The sequence below is a fragment of the Rousettus aegyptiacus genome, unplaced genomic scaffold (assembly GCF_014176215.1).
Source record: "Rousettus aegyptiacus isolate mRouAeg1 unplaced genomic scaffold, mRouAeg1.p scaffold_m13_p_12, whole genome shotgun sequence".
Lineage (NCBI taxonomy): Eukaryota > Metazoa > Chordata > Mammalia > Chiroptera > Pteropodidae > Rousettus > Rousettus aegyptiacus.
Window position 1 is genome coordinate 22,468,366 of NW_023416287.1, and position 25,215 is coordinate 22,493,580.

At 44.0% G+C, this 25,215-nt stretch overlaps 1 protein-coding gene across 1 annotated transcript in view; it reads left to right on the forward strand.

Annotated features, from left to right (window-relative positions):
- The window catches only part of TGM3 (transglutaminase 3), a 37,790-nt gene extending 20,226 nt beyond the window's left edge, over nucleotides 1–17,564 (forward strand). The window contains exons 8-13 of the mRNA XM_016154132.2: nucleotides 4,360–4,463; nucleotides 6,132–6,377; nucleotides 9,718–10,026; nucleotides 12,351–12,508; nucleotides 16,430–16,563; nucleotides 16,966–17,564. Of these exons, the coding sequence (XP_016009618.2) occupies nucleotides 4,360–4,463; nucleotides 6,132–6,377; nucleotides 9,718–10,026; nucleotides 12,351–12,508; nucleotides 16,430–16,563; nucleotides 16,966–17,113 (1,099 nt within the window). The 3' untranslated portion in view covers nucleotides 17,114–17,564. The remainder of the gene's footprint in view (nucleotides 1–4,359; nucleotides 4,464–6,131; nucleotides 6,378–9,717; nucleotides 10,027–12,350; nucleotides 12,509–16,429; nucleotides 16,564–16,965) is intronic.
- The last annotated feature ends 7,651 nt before the right edge of the window (nucleotides 17,565–25,215 follow it).

Sequence of the window (25,215 nt, forward strand, 5' to 3'; positions counted from 1 at the left end):
GAAAGAATAGAGCACTGTGATCACTTTCTAGACAGGGTGTCCTGACCCTGTGAATTCAAAGGTAAGCATAACTGAGTTGCTGTCTCTAGGGCATTGGTTTATAAACTTCAAATATTTTATTAGAATTGACTTGGGTGGAGGGAGTGAGGAGGGGCAGGAATGCATCAGTTAATAAATGCCTCAGGTAGTTCTGATACCTACAGCCTGTCTTTTTTTCTGAGCTCCTGCAACTAAAAACCCTTAAGACAGGAACAGAGCCCAAGACTGGGAGGTGGGAGAGAGTGTGGCACAAAACAGAAACAAACCATGATTTCCATGATGGCACCCTCAGGCATTCCAATGCCAAACACAATCCAAAGAAGTGTAAGTAAAGTGCTGGCTTCTAAATGAGAGAGGAATCAGCCAGGATGTGTTTGTTTATCTGCTCTGTCTCAAATTCCTGCCTTGCAAATAAGTATTAAAACATGGCTATTTACCAGTTTTGTTTTGTTTTTTTGTTTGTTTGTTTTGTTTTGTTTTTACCAACCCACTCTTCCCCTCAGCTTCTCTGCCAAGAAGAAAATAAACACACACCTTCGTATTCTTATTGCTTTCTCATCTCACTCTTGCCTTTTTCATCAATCCAGGATCATCTTCCCACACTCATGCTGCTTTCTCCTGGGTGAATCCTACCTGGTCTTAAAGGCCCATGCAAAAGAACATTCTGTAGGTCTTCCTAGAGATAATTTTTTATGATGACTTTTTTTTCACAATTATAGGAAATTTCAGAATATGTAATCTGTACTCTGATTGTTAACATCCTTTTGATCATTTTCTATTTAACCTTTTCTCTACTAGTTGTTTTTTATAGAATTGGGATTACACATTTTATAAGGCATGAGTACAAGACAGAGCATATGATAAATATATCCTACTTTTTCCTGCACCTAGAAGTTAACCACTTCATGAACAGTTTTAAATCATATGTTTTTGACTAAACATATTATGAGCATGTTTGCTCTGTCATTAAATACTCTTTGTAAATAAGATCTTAAATGTATCATATTCCATTGAATGGTTGAATCATCTCTCTTTCCCTATTGTTATCTATTTCCCATTCTCTGTGTTAACTATCTATTTCCTCCCCCTTTTTTTTTTTTTTTTGCCTATTATATATAACACATGAGCATTCTTATATGTAAATCTTGAGCATGTCTGTGACTAGTCCCACAAGAAAGATTTCTAGAAATGATATATTCTGGGTTAAAGAAAACGAACATTTTAAAGCCTTATGACATTTATTGCTGTTGCCTTCCAGAAAGAGTGCAATAACCCATGTTTCATTACAATAGTGAATAAGAGTATTCTTTCTTCCCACTCATATCATTGGTTGGTATTATTTTTAATAATATGATTGTTGATGGGGTTTTTATTATTTTTTTTATTTTACCTCTTATGGTCTAATGCCCTTCTGCCTTGTTTCAGAGCTGACTTTTTAGTTCCTTGTTGCCTTGAAGGATGTAGCAGGGTCATGTTGAATCAAATAAGTACATAAGGTGCACTTCTGACTCTTTCTGGTAGCTGTATAGTGTATAGAGCCTCCTTGTGCACACATATCCTATCTGGTCCCTCTTACAACATGCAAAGTGAAAATAATTTTTTCCTGATTATAAAATAATTAAAAAATAAATAAGAAGCATCATTACTAATATAACTACCCAAAGAAAAACAGTAATAATATTTTGAAATAGAGCCTTATAGACATTTCATTATGTTTATATTCCTACATATTAGAAGTATGGGCTTTAAGTTTTAACTACTCAAATGAGATCAAGTTAAATCGCCCACTTTATAATTTTTTAAACCTTTTTATATTAATGAATAGAAAGTTAGAGAGACATTGTAATTTGGTAGTTAAAAGCATGAACCCTGCAGCTCTTTTGCTTGAATTCAAATCCTACTCTGCCTGTTTATCGCTGTGAGACCTTAAATAAGTTATTTAATTACTCTGTGCCTCAGTTTCTAGAATTGTCAGATAGGGATAATAATTATTCCTGTTACAAAAGTGTTGTGAAGATTAAATGAGTTAAAATATGGAGTATTTAGAACACTTAATAACTTTCTATGTTGATACATACTGTATTAGCTATTAGTGTTTCTATAATATATGCATTTTTAAATATTCATTTATTTTTTAATTATAGAATTATAGAAGTAATAAGTAATTCTCATTATAAAAAATGAAAACATTACAAAAATAAACAATGTAAACCTTAGTTCAATATGCACCAAAATCTGTCCATATACACAATATATATTCCAAACTGTTATCTAAACTGTGGTAATAGAATTATTGGGGACTACTTTAACTGTTTTTTTTTAAATGTATAATTTTCTAAATCCAAATAGGTTCATTATATTCGTGCATATTTTTATAGGCTTATAAGATATACATATATATCTACACTATTTTGTAACTTGTTTTTCTTACTTGAGGGTATATCTTAGACATCTTTCCCCATAAGTGCTAAATTGATTTTGCTCATCCTCCTGGACAGCTATGTGATATTCTGTTGCACGGCTGTATTGAGGAACTTATCCTCCATTATTTTTGCCATTACAAACAATGCTTCAGTGAACATCTTTTCATGTACATATATATGCACTCGTGAATTTTTTTATAGGAGAAATTTCTAGAAGTAGAATTACTGACTTACTGTGTATATAGATTTTTAATAATCTTTCATACACATTGCCTAATTGTCCTCCACAAATATCGTACCACGTTAAACTATCACCAGTAAAGCATGACAGTGCTTGTTTTCCCACACCTGGAAATGAGTATCACACAACAATGTGTTTCATCCTACACTTTCATCTTTGTCAGTTCAACAGGTGTGATTGTGCCTCTCTGTCATTTTAATTTTCTTTTAATGGTAGTGAGGCTAAAACTATTTTGATATGGTCAGTGATTACTGGTATTATGAAAATTGCCTGCTCATTGTCCGTTATTGGTATGTTTGACTTTTTTTTGGTCATATTGATTTGTAAGTACTCTATAATATTAATTATAGTAAATCTCTATCTGTCATATACGTGGCATATATAATTCCCACTTTATTGATTTTTTTTCAATCTTTTTTCTCTCATACATACAGGATTCAGAGGTCTCCCAGAAGCTTAGGCAGAGTTTATATACTAATTAGGGTTCCCTTGACTCTTTTCTTTCTTGGATTTCCCCCTCACTCTCTTACCTCCTTGATCAGAAAGGTGTGGGTTATCTGTTGGAGTTTACTACCCTGCATTTTACCCCTCTGTGGCCTATCCTTAAGGCAAAGACCCCAAAAGTGGGATTTGCAGCAGGTTAGCCCCTTCCTCCAGGTTTTGACTCCCTTCCAAAGTCTTCCTCCCACTTTGTTGACTCTCAGATAGATGTGTTTTGCATTTTTTTTTTCAGTTTATTGTAATCTGCAGAGGAAACAATCTGTTATGAACTTACTCTTCCATGTTGGAAACGTAACCACATTTTGTTTATTTGTTTGTTATGTGCGAGTTTAATATTTTTACCTAGTCAAATTTATCAGTCTTCCATTTATGACTTCTGAAGTTGGTTCTCTGCTTAAACCATCTTCTTCATCTCATGAATATAAAAATTTTTTTTCAAGTTAGATAGAACTTGGATTTATGTTGGACTTATATTTCTTCTAGTTGAACCCAAAACTATCAAAGCCAATGCTAGTGTATTTGCTGTGTGAGTGGAGAGCAGAAGAGGGCAGAATCATGAATGAATAAGACTTTGGCTAATTGGCTGCACCTGGTGAGGGAGGGGACCTGTGATTGAGACACACTGACTGGGGATAAGGGGGTGCCACTTGCGAAGAATATTTTAGGACTGGTATATGTCATTCTTCAATCCAGACCTCAGCCAAAAGCTTTGTGGCTCTTAGCCAGATGTGTCACTCTTGCTACAGCCTCATTTATTTTCAGCCCACTACAGGAGACACAAGAGAAAGCTGTGTAGGTTTGCCTACTGAGTCACTGGCTCTAACCTAGATCTGTTCTGCTACTGAAAAAAGTCATCAAGGACCTACGTTTTGGAGTTAAGCATATTTAGGTCCACACCGATTCTGCAATTGTTAGCTGCTTTACCTCTCTGGGCCTCAGCTTCCCCCTTTTATGAGATGGGCATACAAATAGTTCCCATTACATAGCCCTGTAAGAATTTAAGACAATTTCCACCACAGTTTAGCACAGTAGCTGGCATACAGTAAAGGCACTCAAGTGTCAGAGTGCTGCACTGTTAGATCAAAGATGTAGTTTTTGCTACTCACCTGTTGTGTGGCCTTAGGCAAGCTCTTCAGTTTGTGGTTCTGTCTGCAGGAATTTCCACGTCTGGAATGAAGCCTGGTTCACACGGAATGACCTGGGTTCCTCGTACAGTGGATGGCAGGTTCTGGATGCCACCCCCCAGGAGAGAAGCCAAGGTAACTCCAAGCTTGCCCATGAATGGCCCCCTTCTCTGGATTTGGCTCTAAGTCACAGCCTCTCAATTCTTTATAGTAGTAGACAGTGGCACAGGAAAGTCGCCTGAGTCCTCTCCATCTCTGGAAGGCACAATGGAATCAAAATAAAAATATTTTCAAAGCAGATCTCCCCTCCTAATTTTGCTTGGTTCAAGTTGTTATTTAACCGAGTGCCTTCCCTGTGCCACACAGCTGCCATCGCTGCTGCGGAGGGCCTAGCACATGCCAGGCAACCAGGGAAAGAAGTCATCCTCTGCCATCAATGATTTTCCTGCACCACCCTTAACAGTCTGTCCCTCTCAGAACAAGACTGTCTGTTACCATCATTTTCAGTTGTTTCTTTCAAACTTAAAAAAAAAAAAAAAGAGTTAATTATACAAGTATACAAGTAATATGTGCACATGGTTAGAAATTATTTTCAAACTGTTTTCAAAGGACTTATAATAAAAATTAAGTCTTACCCCCTCTGCTGACTGCACCCTACCAGAAGCAATGAATAGGACTAGATTTGGGGGATTTAGGGGTGGGACAGTAAGCCTCCAGTTATTTTCTAAATAAATGATTTTCAAACCTTTCACTGAAACCCATTAGTGGTTATAAAATCAGGTTAGTGAGTTATGGCAACCATTATAAGAAATAAAATAGGATGGCATGAGTAGGGTGAAGGAAAGGAAAAGAAAAGAAATTAAATATCAGGATGTACTGAATATAGTAAGAATAAGAATTGTCCTGTAAAACTTTTGTTTCAGGATCATATATGTGCCAAATGCACAATCTATTTATTTCTAAAGGTAATGGTAAAAAGAAAGTTGAAAGTAACTGTTCCAGGCATTTAAAGTGTGTATCTTTTTTGTTTATTTGTGTTCTAAATACAAATGGACTAATACCCTTCTTTCTATTCTGCTGAACCTGGCTTTTTTTCAGCTGGGCACTTCATGAATGCAACTATATCTGTATATCTGTATTTATATCTAAATCTAATCTATATCCATCCAACCATCCATTACCTGTTTGTCCATCTATCTACTTATCTACTTATCTATCATCTATCTATCATCTGTCTCTGTATCTCTCTGTATCTCTGTATCTCTGTATCTATCTATCTATCTGTCTATCTATCTATCTATCTATCTATCTATCTATCTATCTATCTATCAACTATCTATTTATTGGAGCTACCTACATGGAGCACTAAAGAAGGGAGGTGACAGTCAGGGCTTGGGAGCTCAGAGGAGCAAGCAATCCCTGTGGGCTAGGTGTTCAGGGAAGTCTTCCAGGTAAAGGGAGACAATGATTTGGGAAGAACGACTTACAGAGGTAGGAAAGAGGCAACTTTCCTCTTTAGCAAACAGATTGAGGACAGTGGATTAGTACAAATTACGCACCCACAGAATGCAGGATCAGGCCAGTCTTCTGAAGAGGTGAAGTGTGACTAGGGTGCAATTGCAGAAGATAATAATAGCCCGGGAGGGTCTGTGCTGAGTGCCAAATGCGGGGCAGGGGGGTGGGGTGTAGAGGCAGAGGAGTTGGGTGGTTGCGGGTGGCCCCCGGAGGAGAAGGGACCGGGGTGGGCTGTTGCAGATGGGCCTGGCTTTGGCAAGCATCTAACCTCTGCACCCTGACCACCAGGGGTGTTCCAGTGTGGCCCCGCTTCGGTTATTGGTATCCGAGAGGGCGACGTGAACCTGGACTTCGACATGCCCTTCGTCTTTGCGGAGGTTAATGCCGACCGCATCACCTGGATCTACGATGAGAAAAGCAACACCCAGAAGCAGAATTCCTCAGTCACTTCCGGCGTTGGCAAGTATATCAGCACCAAGGCAGTCGGCAGCTACTCTCGCATGGACGTCACCGAGAAGTACAAATACCCAGAAGGTAGGAGAGGCACTGGTGGGGCTGTGCCACTCAGGGCTTGATGGTGGGAAGGCAGCTTTTCGGGTGGAGAAGGGAAAATGCCTCACGCTCCTCCCACATTCTCAGCCAGTTCTGCCTGAATGGTAGGACTGCTCCCCGGCACCTAACACCCAACTCCCTGGACTGTTTCCTATGGGGCCAGAACCATCAAGGACAGACTGGCGCCAGAGGACGTTTGCCACAGGGCACAGACAGCTGTCATTGCAGCTCATCTCCACCAGTGTTCCTTTGCCAGTTGCACAACTGGGGTGACAGCACTGTGATCGAATAGCACAGAGAGAAACATGGCTTCCATGGGAGGTAACCAAGGGCTTTGGGAGAAACTATCAAGTCAGCCCACTCCCCTACCCTCCAAGAAACACAGGCAGGAAACACTCTCTGAACAAAGAAATGGACAAAGACTCCAAAGACGTGGGTCTGTGCTATGTTCGCTTCAGAGGCCTCCCAAGAAGCCAGAAGGTGGGACTACTTGTGAGGAGAATGTCTGAGTCTCTAAAATTGTAAGCATCCACATGAGTGCTAGCCCTACTAAAGTCACCAGAAAGGCTTGTTGCTACGAGGTAACCTTTAACTCAAATGATACTTGTTGCTTTATTTTGGAAGTTGCTTTTGGAGTCAACAGCTTATCTGTTTGAAGATTCTCAGTGGTGACAAAAGCTCTACATTTGAAAGTGATGTCCATTTTTTAAAAATAACCAAAAGTAAATTAACACTTGCTCTAGCAGGCTATAGTCGCTCCTTAAGGAGTACAACATTTCATTCTTTCTAAAATGCTTTGAAATAGTTGTTTCAGTGGGTCCTCACAGTTGGTTCTGAGGGATCGAAAAAAGTGTGCTCATAAAGGTCCCCATAGTACATCCTAAAGTAAACCCTAAAACTGTGCAACTGCTGGCTATTGGTACTGGCTGCAGTTTATAAAAGAGGAAAGCTGAGCACAGGAGACAGGGTCTAGCCCCAAGTTCAGGTAGGTGACCTCTCTTAGTAGTATTTGTGGATATTTAGAGGCATATCTCTAGGGCAATGAGATCGGTGACCTCAATTTGGCCCCATCTGCCTCTGCAGGCTATTCCCACCGTTAGGGTCAGATGGCCCTTCTCTCAGTCAATAAACATGGACTGAGACCACCCCCAGTGCCTGCTCTGTGCTCAGCTCTGGGGAGGCAACAAAGAACACTTCGGATGAGACCCCCTGCCCTGTGGAGCTCACAGCCCAGAGGCGAAGGCAGATGCAAGACAAGTGTTTTCAACAATGTCATGATGTTGAAACAAGTGTAGGGTTCAAGGAACAAATTGCCCAGGGCAGGAGGTGAATCCCAGGCCTACCACTTAGACCTCAGCATGATCTTAGGATCTCTGATTTCTTGTTTTCTCACTTGAAAAATGAGAGTAGCAATGCCTGTCTGTAGGGTGTAACTGAGCTTGTGTCCACAAAGCACTGAGTGCAGTGCCTGGCACAGAGTGAGGACTTAATAAACAGTGGCGATTTGTACCAACTTGAACATCTGCAGCCTCATTAGAATAATGACCTCCCAAGGTGACTTTTGAAGTGTATGCTTACGTGGATATATGATTCTGTATGGTTCCTTATCTGGCTGTCACACCTTGATCCTGCTTTTTGGAGGGCTCTGGCTGTCCCAGCCAAACCTTCTCAACAGTGAAGAGGGGCCAGGTTGAGCGGATCCCTGCAGGACTCCTAGCAACACCCCAGCCCCTGAGTGACACCCTGCTTGTTGTTGCCCAGTTCTCCTTACCTAATGATGCTAGTTTGTCTCTGAGGGCCCTGGGAAGGAAAAGCTCATAAAATGGGTTGCTAAGCATTTGCGCAATAGCAACAGCAAGGAAGAAAACATAGCAGGAAACTTAGTCTTGAGTAAGCCCAGTAGGTGACCTATATAGGTATCTAAGCTCTGAGCCTCATTGTGTAAACACGCTTCGAGGTCCTGGGCACAGAAGGCTCAGCTACCTGTGCAGACATCAGCCCTGGGTGTGGACTTACAACTCAGCTAAAGAATGGGAAGGCACCAAAAGGAACCCAGCCCACCAGGAGCTATCAGCTTGGGTAATCTGGCTGCCTGCCTTTTCGGTGGGGTGTGTAGGAGGAATCTTGGACAACAGGTCTTGAGGACTGGCCCCCTCTCTCTGCCTCTAATTCCCAGACTAGACTAGTTACTTGGACCAGTCACTTCCCCTCTTAGGGCCTTAATTCTAACATGATGGGCTTGGATGAGTCGGCCTCTGAGGTCTTAGCCAGTTGTTACATGTAACTTATGGGAAAGGCCTTGCTAAGTTGTAAAGTGCTGATAATAAGTCATCTGGTGTCTTAAAATTTTCACCAGTTGGTTGGGGAAGGTGCAGAGACCATAAGTATGGTCTGCAGATATAAACATGGTAATTCTTTGTGTGCCTCTGTCCACGTTCCTGAAAGGCCAACACCTTCTCATTGATAGTGGATCGATCTTCAGGTCAAGGCAGGGAGCCTAACGTGAACTGTGTGGTCAGCACTGACTCGGACACTTGGAGTCTGTCATTCAGCTATCGGTGTCCAAAAGCCGTGATCTTTAGGGGTACATCATGGTCATTCTCCAGGGGCTGTTTATACCATCATGTTCAGCAGGACCCACAACCTGAGTTAGAGTCAGAAAACCCATCCTTTGTGTTTTTGAAACCTGACCTCTCTCTCTCTCTCTCAACAATTTAAACTAATCATAACTTGGAACCATACTAACCATGGGAAGTTCTTGTCAACTTACACAAACAGAAGTGCCACTTTTCAATTCTCAAAGCGCCTTTAGAAACAAAGCAGAATAGCATGGTAAAGTAGTATGAAAAATATTTTTAATGAAGTCTCTTCTACGTCATAACCTTACTTTGTTTTTGTTTTTTCTGCTTGTGTACTTATTCTAAACTTCCCAGCTCAATTTTTATTTGTTTTTAAAATATCTGTTTGTTCTTTAGGCCTTACAAGGGAACTTTTATGTTTTTAGAAAAAGAAACCTAACCTAATTAACGCAAGTAAAATATCAAGCCATATAGAAATTTCATACAGTTGCTGATAAAGCTTTTTCTATAGCTCCTTTGCAATTTAGGGCTGATTGAAAAAGCACCATAGACCAGGTGGTCTGGGAGCCTCACCTTAAAGAGGATGAAATGGAGACCTGGAAAGGTTGGACCCTTGCTTGGACCAGAACGTGCAGCAGCAGAACCAGTGTTAGTCCCAGGCCACCTTTCCAGGCAGGGTGCTATCCTTCGTCCAGGTTGCCACTACATCCCTAAAATGCTGCTCTCTTCCCCCCACCACACAGGTTCCAGCCAGGAAAGAAAAGTGTTTGAAAAGGCGATGGGGAAACTTAAACCCAATAGCTCCATCAGCTCAACGTCTGAAGGAAACACAGAAAATGAGGAACGGGAGCCCAGCATCTCTGGGGTGTTCAAGGTCACTGGCATACTGACAGTGGGCAAAGACGTCAACTTGGCCCTGATACTCAAAAACCTGACGAGTGATATGAAGACAGTGACGGTGAACATGACAGCCTGGACCATCGTCTACAATGGCACACTTGTACATGAAGTATGGAAAGACTCTGTCACATTATCTCTGGACCCTGAAGAAGGTAACTAATCCTATAGCTTCTTGAGGCACCATGCATCCAAGGTCGCTGATATTCTGTTAGGGTTGGAGAGTTCCTATTAGAACTGGTTCAAATTGCCTAAGGAAGGAGAGCACAGGGCCTCTGTGGTTAAGCCTTGGGTTTTGAAATTTTGGGAGTTGCTGCCATGGTGAACAGCACAAGCCAGGGTAGTGCCAACCCAAATGCTTTTATGCCCGAGGCTTGGGCAATTAATAGACGTACCACATTATCCCTTACAGGTGTATACTACTTCCCACAGTTTGCAGAGTGCTTCCTTATATACTCCCTCATTTGACCTTCTAATAAGGACAGATTTCAGTATCTCCATCTTACAGAGGCCAAAACGGAGCCTTGGAAAGATTGTGACTTACTTAAGAGATTAAATGTCATAGCTAATAAGTGGCAATGCCAAGGTCTTGGTCCTAGGTTTCCTGATGCTAAATGCAGTGCTATCCTGGCCCCACTTCCTAGGATGTATTGCTGCCACCCCTGTACGCCCCCACCCCACAATGAATCACCTTTCAGGTTTGACCCTAGAAGGGTTGCAATCCACCGCCGAGTCTTGAACCCTCACCCAATGTTCCCCCACAGATGCCAGGGGGTGAATAGAGTTTCCAGATGCCAGTCATGGGTTTTCTTGGAGGTCTGAGAATTTGGGAAGAACAGGGACTCCTTACTCCTGGGTAGCACAGACGGGAAGGAAGCAGGTGGAGCAGAGAAAGGCCAGTGCCATGGAAGGATCAGAATGCTGGTGTGACCACACTGGCAGAACCCCTTAAGCTGTTATGAAAAGTTGGGACTTACAAAGCAGATTAACAAAGATGGGGTGGCAATTTACTTCACAGAAGGAACTAATAAAACTGATTAATTATATAGCCCATCTTGAAAGAAGTCTGTCTGCAGAGAACCTGAGACATGTTACACCTGTCAGAGGCAGCGTTCCCCTAGCAACATGACTTCTGGAAGAATTTTAGCAGACATCTTCCCCATACCAGAAGCAACAGCCTGGCTTTTGTTTACCTTCAGAGCGCAAGGGAAGAGCTATTTTTGCAGACCAAAAATAGTTTGTGTGAGGGAAAGGGTTAAAAAAAAATACTTCTGCAAGAGGCAGCAGAATGAAATGGGAAGGGGAGAGGATGCAGTTGAAGTGGTCCTAGAGGCCTGATGCTGTCACCTACTTTCTGGGTGACCCTGTTAAGAACCTCTCTGTTTCCAGAAGGGAGCCTCAGTGCTCAGTGTCTGAGGAGGCTGGAACAGCTAAGGCAGGGGTCTGTCGTCTCCAGATCTGGTACAGGCAGGGCAAATTTCTCCAGTGCTAAAAGCAGAGGAATCTTCCTCCTCACAGTCTTACTTCAAAGGATATATGACACTGTGGCTGCCAGGGCACCCCCAGGACATCCAGCATGATGTCATGAGGGAGAGGTAAGAGTGCCCTGGATCATAGAGGAGGAAGAGGTGCCTGTGGCCTGCCGAGCCACCGAGGGTCCTTGAAGCTTGGAGAGGAGCCAGATAAATGGAGAGAAGTTGGAGAAGGCATTTTCATCTGAGGGAACCATGTGAGTCAAAGCAGGGAGGTGATAATGTGCCTGTCCTGTGAAGGAACAAGGAGAAGCGCAGAGGGTTCTTTTAAGGGAGAAGTGAGTTGGGCTCAGTGATGCAGGACCCTCAGTGACTGAGGGGTCGGAACTTCATTCAGTGAGGAGCCACGGAAGATCTTTGAAGTGGCATGGCAGAGAAGTAACACGATTTGGGAAAAGAAAAAAAAAGTTCTTCTAAAGCCTTGTCTGACTGATGTGTGCCGATGACTTGGGAGCAGGCGAGACCAGAGGTGGGAGGTGGTTCAGATGCTGCTGCAATAGAATCCCGGGCTATTAGATGACCTGGGAGGATCCTGAGCAGGCATTTTGCCAATCTCTGGCTTCCTTTCCTAATTATTGTATTGCTGTCATTATTGTTATCATCTCTAGGCAATTAGTTAACGTTTGTATTCTTCCCCTACCCCTTCAAAGGAAACTTGCCCTCTAACATTTTCTAGATGTGGAGGATGCTTCAGCCCCTGTGAGCTCATCCTCCTGGGAGTCTGCCTAGCTAGCCAGAGTCCTGGTCTAGCCCTCATGCCTGCTCTAGAGCATGCACAGGACAGGGATGTTTCCCACAGGACCCGGCCCAGGGAGGGCTCAGTCAGGCCCTGGGCTACAGATATCTTTAGCCACCTTACACTGACTTGGCTTGGCATCAGCTCTGAAGAAGATTTCAGAAGCCAACCCCACTCCCTCTCACACGGCTCCCCTGGCTTCTCCCTCCAGAAATACATCATCCCATGAAGATCACGTATGCGCAGTATGAGAAGTACCTGAAGGCAGACAACATGATCCGGACCACAGCTGTGTGCCAGGCCTTGGATGAGGCCGAGGTGGTGGTGGAGAGGGTTGTCATCCTGGACAACCCCACCCTGACCCTGGAGGTAAAGGGGTGGGGAAAGGGCACCTCCCCAGCCAGCCAGCCCCTATAAGCCACAGTCCTCCCAGACCACAGGAAGGTCCTTCTCTGCTGAGGAGGGCAGAGGACTGGTCCCAGCTCAGGTTCAGCCTCTGCCAAATGGATCGGCCAAGAGTTCCTGCTCATACCTGCATCCTTGCTCTCTGGTGAGATAAACAGGCACATTGCACTGTATCTTCTTTGGTTCCAGTTCTAGACCCACCGAGGGTACCAGCTGAGTAGTGGCTGGAGGGACTCTTCAGTTCACTCGCCCACCTACTCAGCTCTGAGCATCTGCTGTGTTCTGGGCCAAGCCAGGCTCAGGGATCACAGAGGGGAACAGGGGGTGGCTTGTGCCTTCAGGGAGACCACAGCCCAGCCCCTAAACAGGTTTGTCAAGTAGATCAGAAATGGGCACAACTCACTTGCATCTTTCCACTCTCTAGATCCCAGAGTCACAGAATTGTGGACTTTTAGGAACTGGTCTCATGCTCTCGTATTCTGCCTGTTTTGCACAGGCATAAACCAAGACCCAGACTGGAGAAAGAAACAGCCAATTACTACCCAAGCCAAGGCTTAACCTCAGGCCCTGGGGCTCGCAGCTCAGGGCCCTTTCTGGAGCATCCAAGCATGTCCATAGCTAGGAATAGCATCTTCACAGTGGTTGAAAATGAGGCTGCCTCTGTCTCTGCTTCTGGCTTCAGGCTGTGCTCCCAAGCTCCCTCCCAGGAGCCCAGATGTGTAGGGGTTTGTGGGTATGTGGGAGGTGTCTGGGGCCACTCTGTCCCTCCTTCTGTACCAGGGCCAGAAATACTTGCACTAACTCTAAGCTTGCCCCTCCCTCTCTAGCCCCTAGGCTCTACCAGCCCCCCAGCCCAGAGTGTAGGCCTCTAGAGTCAGACAGCACAAACCCGAGGGGCAGGCAAGGACAGGCAGAGGAGATGGGGTCTTACCATGAGGTCCCACAGAGAGCCCAGCCTCTTGGATCAGGTGTCTGCAGTATCTACCATCTGCCCCACCTGTCTAGAGGGTGATTGCCTTTTTCTGTTCCATCACAGTGCTGCCAGACTTCTAAGCCCCAGATTTCTAGAGGAGTTGGAATAATTGTGGCTGCCCTGGTCCTACCCCTCCCTAAGGGACACTCTAGCTGCAGGGGTTCCCGAGCTCACACAGAAGTGAGGGTGACCCACGGCTCTGACTTAGATGCAGCTAGCCTGCGGTTGAGCCCTGTCACTGTCCTGGTTAGTCTGGTCTGTGCTCCAGAATGGCCAGGATGGTCTCCCGCCTCTGGGGCTAGGGAGCCAGTGACTGGACAGCTAGTTTAGAGGAAAGCAAAGCAGGGTAATAGTTCAGCCCTTGGGCCTGTGATCTTGTAACCAGGCCTCACTATTTATCAGCACTGACCCTCGGTAAGTCCTTTAATCTCTGAATCTCAGTTGCTCCAACTCTTTCATGGCGATGATAAAATACTTCCCTTGCAGGGTGTCATTTGCTCAAGGAAGCCTTTCCTGACATTCCACCTCTCACCTCTACCCTTGCCAGTTAGATCCGGGCCCCAGTTAAACACCCTCAGAGCCTCTATCCTCTTACTTCACGGCGTGTATCCTAGTCGAGGTTATACCTTTATTTGTACAATTGCTTGGATGCAGAGTCTCATACCAGATATAAACAGTGGGCCCATCACTGTCTCCCCTGGTATATCTTAGAAGATAATCAGCATTTATAAAGCAGAAACACCCCTCTCCCCTGGAACAGAGACACTTGGCTCCAGGGTTGCATTCTTTGCCACCTACAGAGTTTTCATGTCAGCCCATTCTTGTCCTGTGCATGTTAAGGCCTCTCCTCCTTCCCAGGGCATTTCCGAGAAACGTGCCCTGTCAATGTAGAACATGATGGACAGCCCAGTATTGATTCCCACTTCTGAGGCTGAGAAACGAGGCTGGGTGGCAGCCAGTTCAGTTATGAAAACATTCTGCATTAAAATGATCAGGGTTTAAATAAAGTTAGGGTTTTCCCCATTACAGTCCCTTATCCAATAACCTCAGCCCTTCTTATAGCTTTATCTTTTATTCAACACCTTTGTGCTACATCTTTTCAATTTCCATATCAAGTCTGCTTTGTCTCTAAAGAGTCTATAAAATCTATAGAAATCAGAATACAGGCAGGCTGGAAATATGCCATGGAGAACTTCCTTATTTAATCTTGTTAAAAGGCATCTGCTTTTCCTTCTTTTGAGCATCTCCTCCTAACACATCCTCCTAACACATTCTCTCCTCTACTTTGGCCTTTAAAGGATAAAGACATCCGTGGCTTAATTGAAAGAATCAGTGCATAGCTCATTCGGAGCAGGGCTCAGGTTTTTAAACTTATGAGGGTAATCTATATGAAAAAATAATAATTTGGGTAAAACCCTATTATCTTATCTGGCACTGATTGGCAGTCAGCACTGAAGACCTTACAGTGTAGGATCAGACCATGAAATCTGAACATTGTTTCAAATGATGATGTCTTTTATTAACCCATGAACCACTCACAATCAGACACAGGTTTCTGGTGGTCCTTATCCTCTCTTTTGAGTGTATGTACAGATTTGGGTCAATGAGACAGGGTAGTAAAAGTCAATAAAGAAATAAAAACAAATACACGGAAATCTCAAATTGAATATAGATGTGGAAAATATGGCACCATTTATGTAGCCTTGTTGTAACCCAATGGCATGAAATTATGCTTCATCCTTCAAATTATGTCATACATTTAAATAAGTTCCATGGGAGGAATTATGATATAGATCATGGCCTTTAAAATGTTTCAATTATGCACAAATTATTGGTAGGCATTTCAGGGCCTAGTGAGAAAAGCCAAGGCTATGGAACCAGGGAGGTCCTGGCTATTCAATCCCTCTAAACTACAGCTCTATTACTGTAAAATGGTTGCTAGAAGGATTAGTGGAAAGAAAAAGAAAAACCGAACACAAAAGTAGCCCCCTGTAGCAGTCCTCAAAAGAAGAAGAAAAGAAATCCATTAGCCATACAATTTCAGTTTCTATTTCCAAAACACTTTCTTCCCATCCATGATCTGATCCAGTCTCTCCTAGCTCAGAGGAGGAGGCAGGAAGGAATGACTAGCCCATTTATCAAATGAGGAAGTTGAGACCCAGTTGTGTCTGCTTCTTGGCAGAACAAGCTTTCATCCTTGGGAGCCAGCAGATTGTCCAGGTTGCTTTTCTGACTGAAAACCTAGGCCCCTCTGGTCCCTGACCAAGGACAATGTGATGTTGGAGCCCTGTCCAGACCATGGCATGGCATGTGGGGAAACTCTGGGCTCCAGAAGTTTAGAAGGACATCACTAGACTGGGTGTCATCAGAGGAGAATGGCCTGAATTGAGGTGGGGGCCCAACACCGTGTCCTGTGGAGAGGAGCTGGTCTGAGCAGGCTTGGACCTCCCAGTGAGGGGGCTTCCAGGCTTGAAGGGAAGAAACAGGACCACTGAGTGGGATGTGCAAGGAAAATGCTGTTACTAGGTATGGAACGAGTCCTTTCTCAAACCTCAGAGCGACCACAGTGGAACCAGGCTGTCCTGGGAAGAAGTGGTTGCCCTTCCTAGGATGAATTAGAAAGGAGGCCTGTGAACTCTGTGGGGAAGTTAAAGTACTCTCAGCCACTACAATATGCCACTTCCCCCCTACACCAGAGTGTCCCGTCTATAGCATGGGGATCTCAGCAATTTCCTAGAAACCACCTGCACAGATGTCACTGGTCTTTAGGATAACTAAACAGTCCTCCCTGTCTTTGTATCAGTGACATCTTCCCCATCACCAAGTCGCCCACCCAGCCCCATCAGTTCTCACTGAGTGGCAGGTGAGACAAGCAGCCTGTGACCTGACTCCATCAACCTCTCTCCTTACAGTTGCTGGAGCAAGCCCGGGTGCGGAAGCCCGTGAATGTGCAGATGCTCTTCTCCAACCCGCTGGATGAGCCGGTGAAGAACTGCGTGCTGATGGTGGAGGGGAGTGGCCTGCTGCTGGGCAGCCTCAAGATCGAGTGAGTCTCAGGCCTGAGGGGCCCATGTGGGGTAACAGGAAGGGGCCGGAGGGGGCCTCTCTGGAGCCCCTGAGCAGGGCGGACAGAGCTTCTCTAGAGAATCTGCACACAGGCATACACGTTTGCATTTGCTTAGGGTGTTCACCAAACTTACTCTCCCGGGAGTCCAGGTCACCAGAGTTTAGCGCTGGTCCTCAGGGCTTAGCATATTTGGGAAATCATGGGACCCCTACTTCCCCAGGACTGATGGGGCCCAGTGACCCAGGACAGCAGTGAGAGGGGCCAAAGAAGCGATGACCTTGTCTAGCCCCAAGCAGAGCAGGACTTGAGGTCACAGAGGCCCATCTAGCTTGAGGTCCATGAATATCACATCGGCACTGACTTGTGCCCTTTCTCCTCCAGTGTACCAACGCTGCGCCCCAAGGAGCGGTCCCGGGTACGTTTTGAGATCCTGCCCACCCGGAGTGGCACCAAGCAGCTGCTCGCTGACTTCTCCTGCAACAAGTTCCCTGCAATCAAGGCCATGCTGTCTGTCGACGTGGCCGAGTGAAGGGCCCAGGCGGCCCCCATACAAACTTGGGCACCACGGAGCAGGCAGGGCTCACCTGTCCAGCCTGGGAAACCTACTCAGTTGTCCCCCAAGGCTGCCTGAAGGAGATGCTCCAGCCTCTAGCACACGCCCCCATCCACACTCCCAGGCTGGCCTGGCTCCACCCTGGCCTGAGACTTGGTCACTTCCCCAGCTGCTTTTCCCTGTGACTGCCTGCTCTGTGAGCCCCATGACCCCACTCAGCCCTCATACCCATCAGTGCAGCAGGATGAGTGGCACCTGACCCAGCGACTCTCTGAATGGATACAGGGGAGAAGACGGTCTGGACTGTTTGCTGATCCCCAGTATGCAGTTGGGACATTCCTGCTAATCCCTTGGGCCACTTGGAGGAGAGGGGATGGTTAGCCATCTGTCATGGCACTCACATCCTGACACTCAAAATAAATGTTTAAAAGAGCACAAACACACAGCATTGACTCTACTGTGGAGGAGGAGAGAGGGCCTGAGGCCATGTCCTTCCTGAGAAGGGATGACCTTGGGAAGACCTGTTCTCCGTGTTTCAATATCCAAAGGGAGTGGGCTTGTTCTGTCACCAAACTAGGGAAATGTTTAGGAAAACTTTCTAATGTGATGTCCAAAAATAGATTAAGCTGCTTGGGAGGGAGCTCCTTGTCACATAGGCTTCAAGGGCTCTCTCTTTCAAGGCCCTCTACAGGCATCAGAGTGAAAAGGGACTTCACAGTCTGTGCTGGAACTCTTCAGCAGGTGTTCTTGGTGGTCCGGCTCTGCTTCTGCTGGGCTCTTTCCTCCTTGTGCCACAACCCTTCTCTTGCAGCTTCCAGTGGCCACAGCGCGGCTAACTCAGCTAAATTATTCTCTGATGGTTCCATCTTTGCTCTTTAAAATAACCCCACAAATCCCATTGCTTTCCTGATGCTTATGCTGACAATCCCATTTTGACAATCATCCCTCACTTTCTTAATTTCAGGGACCAGTCCAACTTCGCATCCAGCTCAAAGCTTCTGCCCTATGCTCAGCTTGGGCCTGGCTCGGGGTTGGAAAAGGAGGCACCGTCCATTTCTCCCCTGCAACCTCATGTTGCTTGGTCCTTCAGAGTTAGAGCAGAAAGAGAAAATTAGGAGAAAAACAACTAAAGTCAATTTCACTGGTGCTCACGCAACATGGCCGCCGATGCCCTCTGTGTGGCCAGCATGTGAATGCAGGATTTTTGCAATGCATGTTTCCTGATGTGGGCAACATGCCCCTCTGTGTGGGCCCCTGGAGGTTCACCCTGCTACCTCTCACTGCGCTGGAAGCAGTGGTGCTTTCATGATGACTGGAACCCAGTTCCCTTTCATGGGGTCAACCGGTCCATGGGAAACTCGTACCTCCTTGTCCCATCAAACAGTGGGTGAGCAGGCTGCCCCCAGCCACCCCCTCTCTTCCTCCTGCATCTCAGGCTGCTCCAGCCTCAGCTTCCCATCTCCAAAATTCCTGTGGGGGCAGCCAGCCCCAGAACCCACATCTATCACCTGTTCCCAGTGTCGAGGCACTCTCGCCAGGCCCCAGCTCTGGGATTGGGACACAGCTGGGCCTCCCAGTCTCTGCAACACAGCAGGCCTCCACTGCGAGTCCTGAGAGATTAAAAATCAACAACATTGTGATCCCCACCTTCGGGTTTCTGCCCTCGAGAATGAATCCTGAGGTGCTACATTAAAAATCCATGGGGATTTTTAACCAACCCCAGGCAAATGTTTCTTATATCTAATAACACCCGTCCACTCCATTTGGGTTTTGAAGAACTTAAGCAATAAAACAAAGAGATAGAAGCCACAATACTACATTTATTTCTAATAGAGTTGAAGTTGAAGCCTGCAGCATAATATGAGATGCAAGTGGAGCTGCTAGCTGAACCCCAGAATTAGGCGGCTTTGGTTAAGATATATGCTCAGATGCCATTTCGGGGAAACCCAAAATATCAAGGTCCTAAACAAAACAGGCATTTATTTCCCTCTTTCGTAAGAGCCAAAAGAAGCAGTTCAGGGACCCAGGCTCCCTTGTCTTATAACTCTGTCACCCTCCACTTGTAGCTTCCACGTAGTGGATCTAGATGGCTGCTCCAGCTCAGGAAAAATGTCCACAGTTCATCCAGCAGGAGCAAATCAATGGGCACCCTCTTTCCCACTAAGGGAACAGTATGAGAGCTGAAAGTTGAAATGACACATTTCACTTCTGCTCTCATCCCATTGGCCAGAACTTAGTCATGTGTCCACCAAGGGCCACATCTGCAAAGGAGATTGGGAAGTGTGGTCATTAACTGGGTGAACATTTACCTGACTAATAATTAGGGTTTCTATCATTATAGAGAGAAGGGGAATAGAAATTGAAGTAACCAGAATTCTTTATTACCCTGATCTACCAAGACATGAGCCATGCTCTCTTCCATAGGGACAGAAAACTGAGAGAAGCATGGAGGACCCTTGAGCCAAGAGGAGCAAAGTCAAAGTTGAGTCAAATGTGTTTGCGCATGCACGCACACACGCACACACACATACGCCTAGTTATTCTTCCCAAATTAATCCATCAGGTAACCTCTAGCACTTGCCTAGGGGAAGAGAAAAGCTGGGGACATACCCAGAGGGAAATTTCTCCTTGTAGAAACCAAAAGTGGGAAAAACCTTCTTCCCAGGACTGATTTCTGCATCCTTAATCAACCCTTTTTGCTCCTTCCAAATCTGGTCCTGTCTCTAGGATGGTCTCTGGAGGTTCGGGCATGCTCTTCTGAAAATATCCTCACTGGGCAGAACTCTGCCCTTTGAAACTGGATTTAGCATTTGGAACCAAGCAGAAGTTACCTGGATCTCAGCTTGATGTGGGCTCAAAATGAGAATTGGTTGAAGTAAAAAGTGGAATGCATCAGTTAGGCCCTTGAGGATGTCAAGATGGAATTAGAAGTACAAGAGAGTTATGGGGAGTGATGCCTATGGAAAAAAGAAGTGGGAGCAGGAGTAGAGGATAAGCCTTCAGACCATGATGCTGATCTGCCATCTGTGAAAGAAAAGGCAGAAGGTAGGAAAAGTCATGGTGCCACTCTGAGAAGACTAGGGCTGCAGTGTAAAGACTTCCCACTCAGAAATTGCCATGAGGCAGAAACAGCCATGCACATTCATGGCCAGGGCTTCCCTGGAAGGCTGTAGTCTTGGCTTGAAACTTGAGGCAAGTCTTGGAAGCAGTGCAGGTGCACTGTGCATTCTGTGCAGCTGGTCAGCAAGTTCCTTACTGAAAGAAGGGCTGAGCGGCACACCTCCACCACTGACACGTTGACTCTGAAAGCAGTTCTGCCTAATTTGTGACCTCCTCAAGGACAGAGACCAGAACTGCTTCATTTCTGTATTTTTCACTCAAGCAAAGAGTTCTTATCCAGTACACACAGAAGGTCTCATAGATGAATGAGTGTTTAAGTTCAGGCGTGCCCTTGTACCCATAACTCCTTTGAAAGGAACGGTGTGATTCATAGGAACTCCTTCTATTTCTTCTTTTAACCGTCAGTCTTATTGAGTCCCGCCCTTACACATTTGAAGAGATAATACAATTCAATACACAATTAACACCATCTCTTGGAAATGCTTACTATGTGCCAGCCAAGCTCTTTCTATTCAATACCTGATTTAATCTTCCCAACAAATCTATAGGATAGATACCAACATCCTCCATGTTACCACTGAGAGAGCTATGGTCCATTGATGTTGAGTCATTTGCGCAAGATCACAGAGCCGTGAAGTGGAGAAATTGGGGTTCAAACCCTTCTGTCTACCTTCAGAGCCAAAGCCACTATGCTGAGGTGTCAAGATACATTTGGTGGCCTACAGTCATTTCTCCTTCTTCCTTGCTAATTGAGTCTTGGTTTTGTCTGAGGTTCAAAATCAATTGGTCTAAACCCATCATAACAATCTTTTTTTTCTTATGCCAGTGATTCTTGGAAGGAGGACATGTAACCCAGTTCTGACTAATGGGGTGTAAGGAAAGTTTTCTGATGGGCTTTTGGGAAAGATTTTTGTTTATGATGAAAAAAGAAAGTTGGGGAAGAGAAGTCCTGCCCCATTTTTCTCCGAGTAGGATCCTGTACTAATGATATCTGGAGCAGTGGCAGGCATTGCATAAGCATGAGAAGAGTAAACGACCAGAAAAAAAGTGACTCAGAGCTCTGACACTAGTAAGATATTTAATTAACCAATCCTAAAGCTACCAATCTCCAGACCCACTATTAAGTGGGATAATACATGTTCTTATTGTCCAAGACACTTTTAGTTGAGTATATTGAAATTAAAGGCTCCCAAAGTGATTCACCTCTACTACTGATATGGGAGTCTTCCATGTGCTGGGCACTGTACTGGGAGCCAGGCATAGAGAGACGAAGGAATCACAGTCTCTGCCATCAAGGAGCATATTATTCAGAAAAGGTACAAAATCATGAACTGCACTTGCTGTTCCCTCTGCCTCTATTCAAAACCTGTCTCTACCACTTTCTAGCTGTGTGAGCTTAATCAAGCTACTGAACCTCTCTTTCCCTAGTTTTCCTGTCTTATAAAATTAGGATAATAATAGAACTTATTTCATGAGGGATTTAATACATCTCATGTACAGTAAAGATTCAAAAAGTATTAGCTGTGGTAGATGATTGGCAAAGATGGTCACAGTAATTTCTCCCACCCTTGTAAGCACGTTTCTTTTATTGAAACTTTAACCATTCCTTCTCACCAAAGGGGTAAAATCTGTTTCTTACCCCTTGCATCTTAGCTGGACTGTTGTCTTGCTCTGACCAATAGATCATGGTAGAAGTAAGGTGAACTCTGAAGCCTAAGACTCAAGAGGCCTTGCATGTGTCTGTTCTCACCCTCTTAGAATGTTGCCCCAAGACCTCTATGGGAAAAAGCCTGGTCCAGCCTTGTGTCAGCCATGAGTTGGTTCTCCCTTCAAGAAACAACTTATTGGGCTGCAAGGAATGTAATTAGCGGACAGCCTCCCGCTGCTAACACCCCCAGGCTCCATCTCAGCATGAGCTGAGGCCATGCTTTGGGCAATTACTGAATTGGTAGGGAAACAAGGGTCTGGTGATTTCTGCTTAATCTTGGGTTTCTCCAGTGGGAAATCATTGCTCTGGTGCTTGGTTGGGTTGGCTGAGGCTTTGTCAAATTTACATGGTAGTCTGAGCTCTGCCTTGTGTGACCCTGCTTTCTCCCCTTTTAAAAAGGGAGTATCCACCAATAAATCTCTTAAACACCTAACTACATCTCAGGACCTATTTCCTGAAAGATCCAACTGATAGTTGGCCAGCAATGGCATAAGAAAGCAGGCATTACTATGGGGATTCGGAATGACCTCACTCACCACTCAACTGCAGATGAGAACACGATCCTCATCTCATATACCATCCCAGGCAACATGGGATGAGTACATCTGAGTGGACACCCTCAAAGATCTTGGCTCTTCAGACTCATCTGGATCCTCAGAGCCTATAGAGATTATTGCCCTACTTCTTAGTAAGATCTAGCATCCTCCATGTGGGAAGACCATGAAGAAGCCTCTCCTCTGCAAGTCAATGGGAGTCCTACTCAGGATTTACCCCCACCTCCTCTCTTGGTTTCCAAGCTGATAAATAATATTAAGTTGCAGCATAACTCAACTGGGGATGTGCGTGGCCAATTAAGGAAATTAAAAGACTATACCCCAATGAAATAGCAAAAATTAGCCATCATGTGTCAGCAAGATAGAAAAGTGCTGGTTAGTGGATTTGAGGGTACTTAATAAAGGAGGCCGGAACATAAGCCTGAACAGAAAGTTCATTGACCTGGAGACATTCTTTTGTGACACAGGATTTAACAGTCTAGCAAGGAGCAGGGCTGATACAAACTTATGGCTTTGTGGCTCCAAATGTCTGGAAAAAGCGATGGCTTATGTTGAGTGAAGTTGAAACAGAAAATTGTCATGGCAGATTGTAAAGGAAGGGACTAAAAGGCTCCGGGAAGCGAACATGCTGAACCTGACATACTATGAGGGTCCAAGAGACCCTCCCCCAGCCCCACCAGAAGATTATGTTCCATTGGAGGGCACAGAGGATACACCCACCATTCGCTAAGGCCATCAGGAATGCATTGGTGACAGAGGCATTGACATCACTAAGAAACTCAGTGACCTCCTCTACATTTAAAGCAAAAATAATAGTGATATGTTGTGGGTTTTAACATTATAGAAGTAAAATGTATTAAAATAAAAACTCAGTTGCTGGGAAGGGGGAAATTGAACTATAGTGTTGTAAATTTCTTATAGCATACATGAAGTGATAAAATATTATATAAAGATAGACAGATAAGCTAAAGGTGTATACTGTAAATCTAAAGCAACTATTAAAAGAAAATAAAACAAATAAAAAAACCAAAGAGTTATGATTAATAAACCATCAAAGTAGATATAATGTGAGGAAAGAGTAAAGACACCAGAGAATATAAATTAAAGTTATTTTAACCAAGCTGCTAAATTATTAACATTATGAAGTTTGAGGCATAAGGAAACAATTCCTTTTCTTGTCTTAACTACCCTGGGATCTTAAACTTTTGAACTTTCCAGTCCTGTGTCAATACCTAGACATACATTAGTTTCTTGTGTGTCAGTACCTGAACATATATAAAATCTGCAAATAATCCTCTGACTACTCGATAAAGGACTTAAATGCAACCAAACCACTCCAAATAACCTGGCATCTATCATCCAGACTACCTGATATCTTACTGATAACTGTCTTGAACTAATATGAAGGCTAAGAATGCAGGACTGATTATTCTCAAGGATACGACTTAACTATAACAACTCTTAGCTGTTCTTTCTTCTTCGGAACACTCTGGGTATTGTCTAGTTATGTTTCCAGTTTGCCACCTCTAAGACCCTTTAATAAATCTTTGTCTTTTATTTCTAACCTAAACCTCCAAACTCTTTTTTAATATGTTCAACAAATGTAATAGTAAAGAATATTCAATTTATAGGAAAATAAAGCAGGAAAAGATGGAAAGGAGAACAAAGAACAGATGAGATAGATAAAAAAAAAAATAAGTAGCAAGATGGTGGACTGAGATTCAAACATGTTAATAATCATTTAATTATTATAATCACTAATAATAAAATATAAATGGCCTAAATCCCTCAATTAAAAGACAAATATTGTCGTAATATATTTTTAAAGCCTTCTGAATTACCAATGAGTCAAAGAAGAATTTAAAAAGAGAATTCTAAAGTATTTTCAACGAAAACACAACATAACAAAATTCATAGGCTGAAGCTAAAACAGTGTTTAGAGAGAAACTTATAACACTAATATGCCTAAATAAGAAACAAAGAGAAAAATCAATGAACTCATATTCTTCTTTATGAAACTAAAAAGAAGGAGGAGGAGGAGAAGGAATAGGAGGAGAGGAAATCAAACTCAAAATAAGCAGAAGAAAAGAAATAACAAAGTATAAATCAATAAAATACAAAACAGAAAAACAAAATGGTGAATCAATGAAACTAAAGTGGGTTCTTTGAATAAATAACACTGACATATGTCTAGCCAGGCTGATCAGGAAAAGATAAAGAAGACACAAATTACTAACACCAGGAATGTGGAACTCTACAGCTATTTGAAGAACAATAAAGGAATATCGTGAACAACTAAATAAGACAACTTAGATGAAATGGACAGATTTTTTAAAAGACACAAACTATCAAAATTCATTCAAGAAAAATAGATCAAGGCCCAAGAGTCCTGAATATCCTCATATCTATTAAAGAAACTGAATTTGAAATAAAGACCAACAGAAACTGTTCAGCTGAGCCTAACCCAGTTGCCAACCACAGAACTTGTTGGTTTGTCACTACATTTTTGTGTGGTTTGTTATGCAGCAAAGAGTATTACTAACTATTTTTATTCCTCGTCTTTATGAAAATATTTATTTTCTCTCCAGCATTCACTCAAAAGTTCTCTTCCAAGAAATTTTCCCCATATCTTTCCCACCTTGTTGCATCCCAAGCATAGCTGGTTCCCCCTTTCTCTATGCTTCCCTTGATGGTGT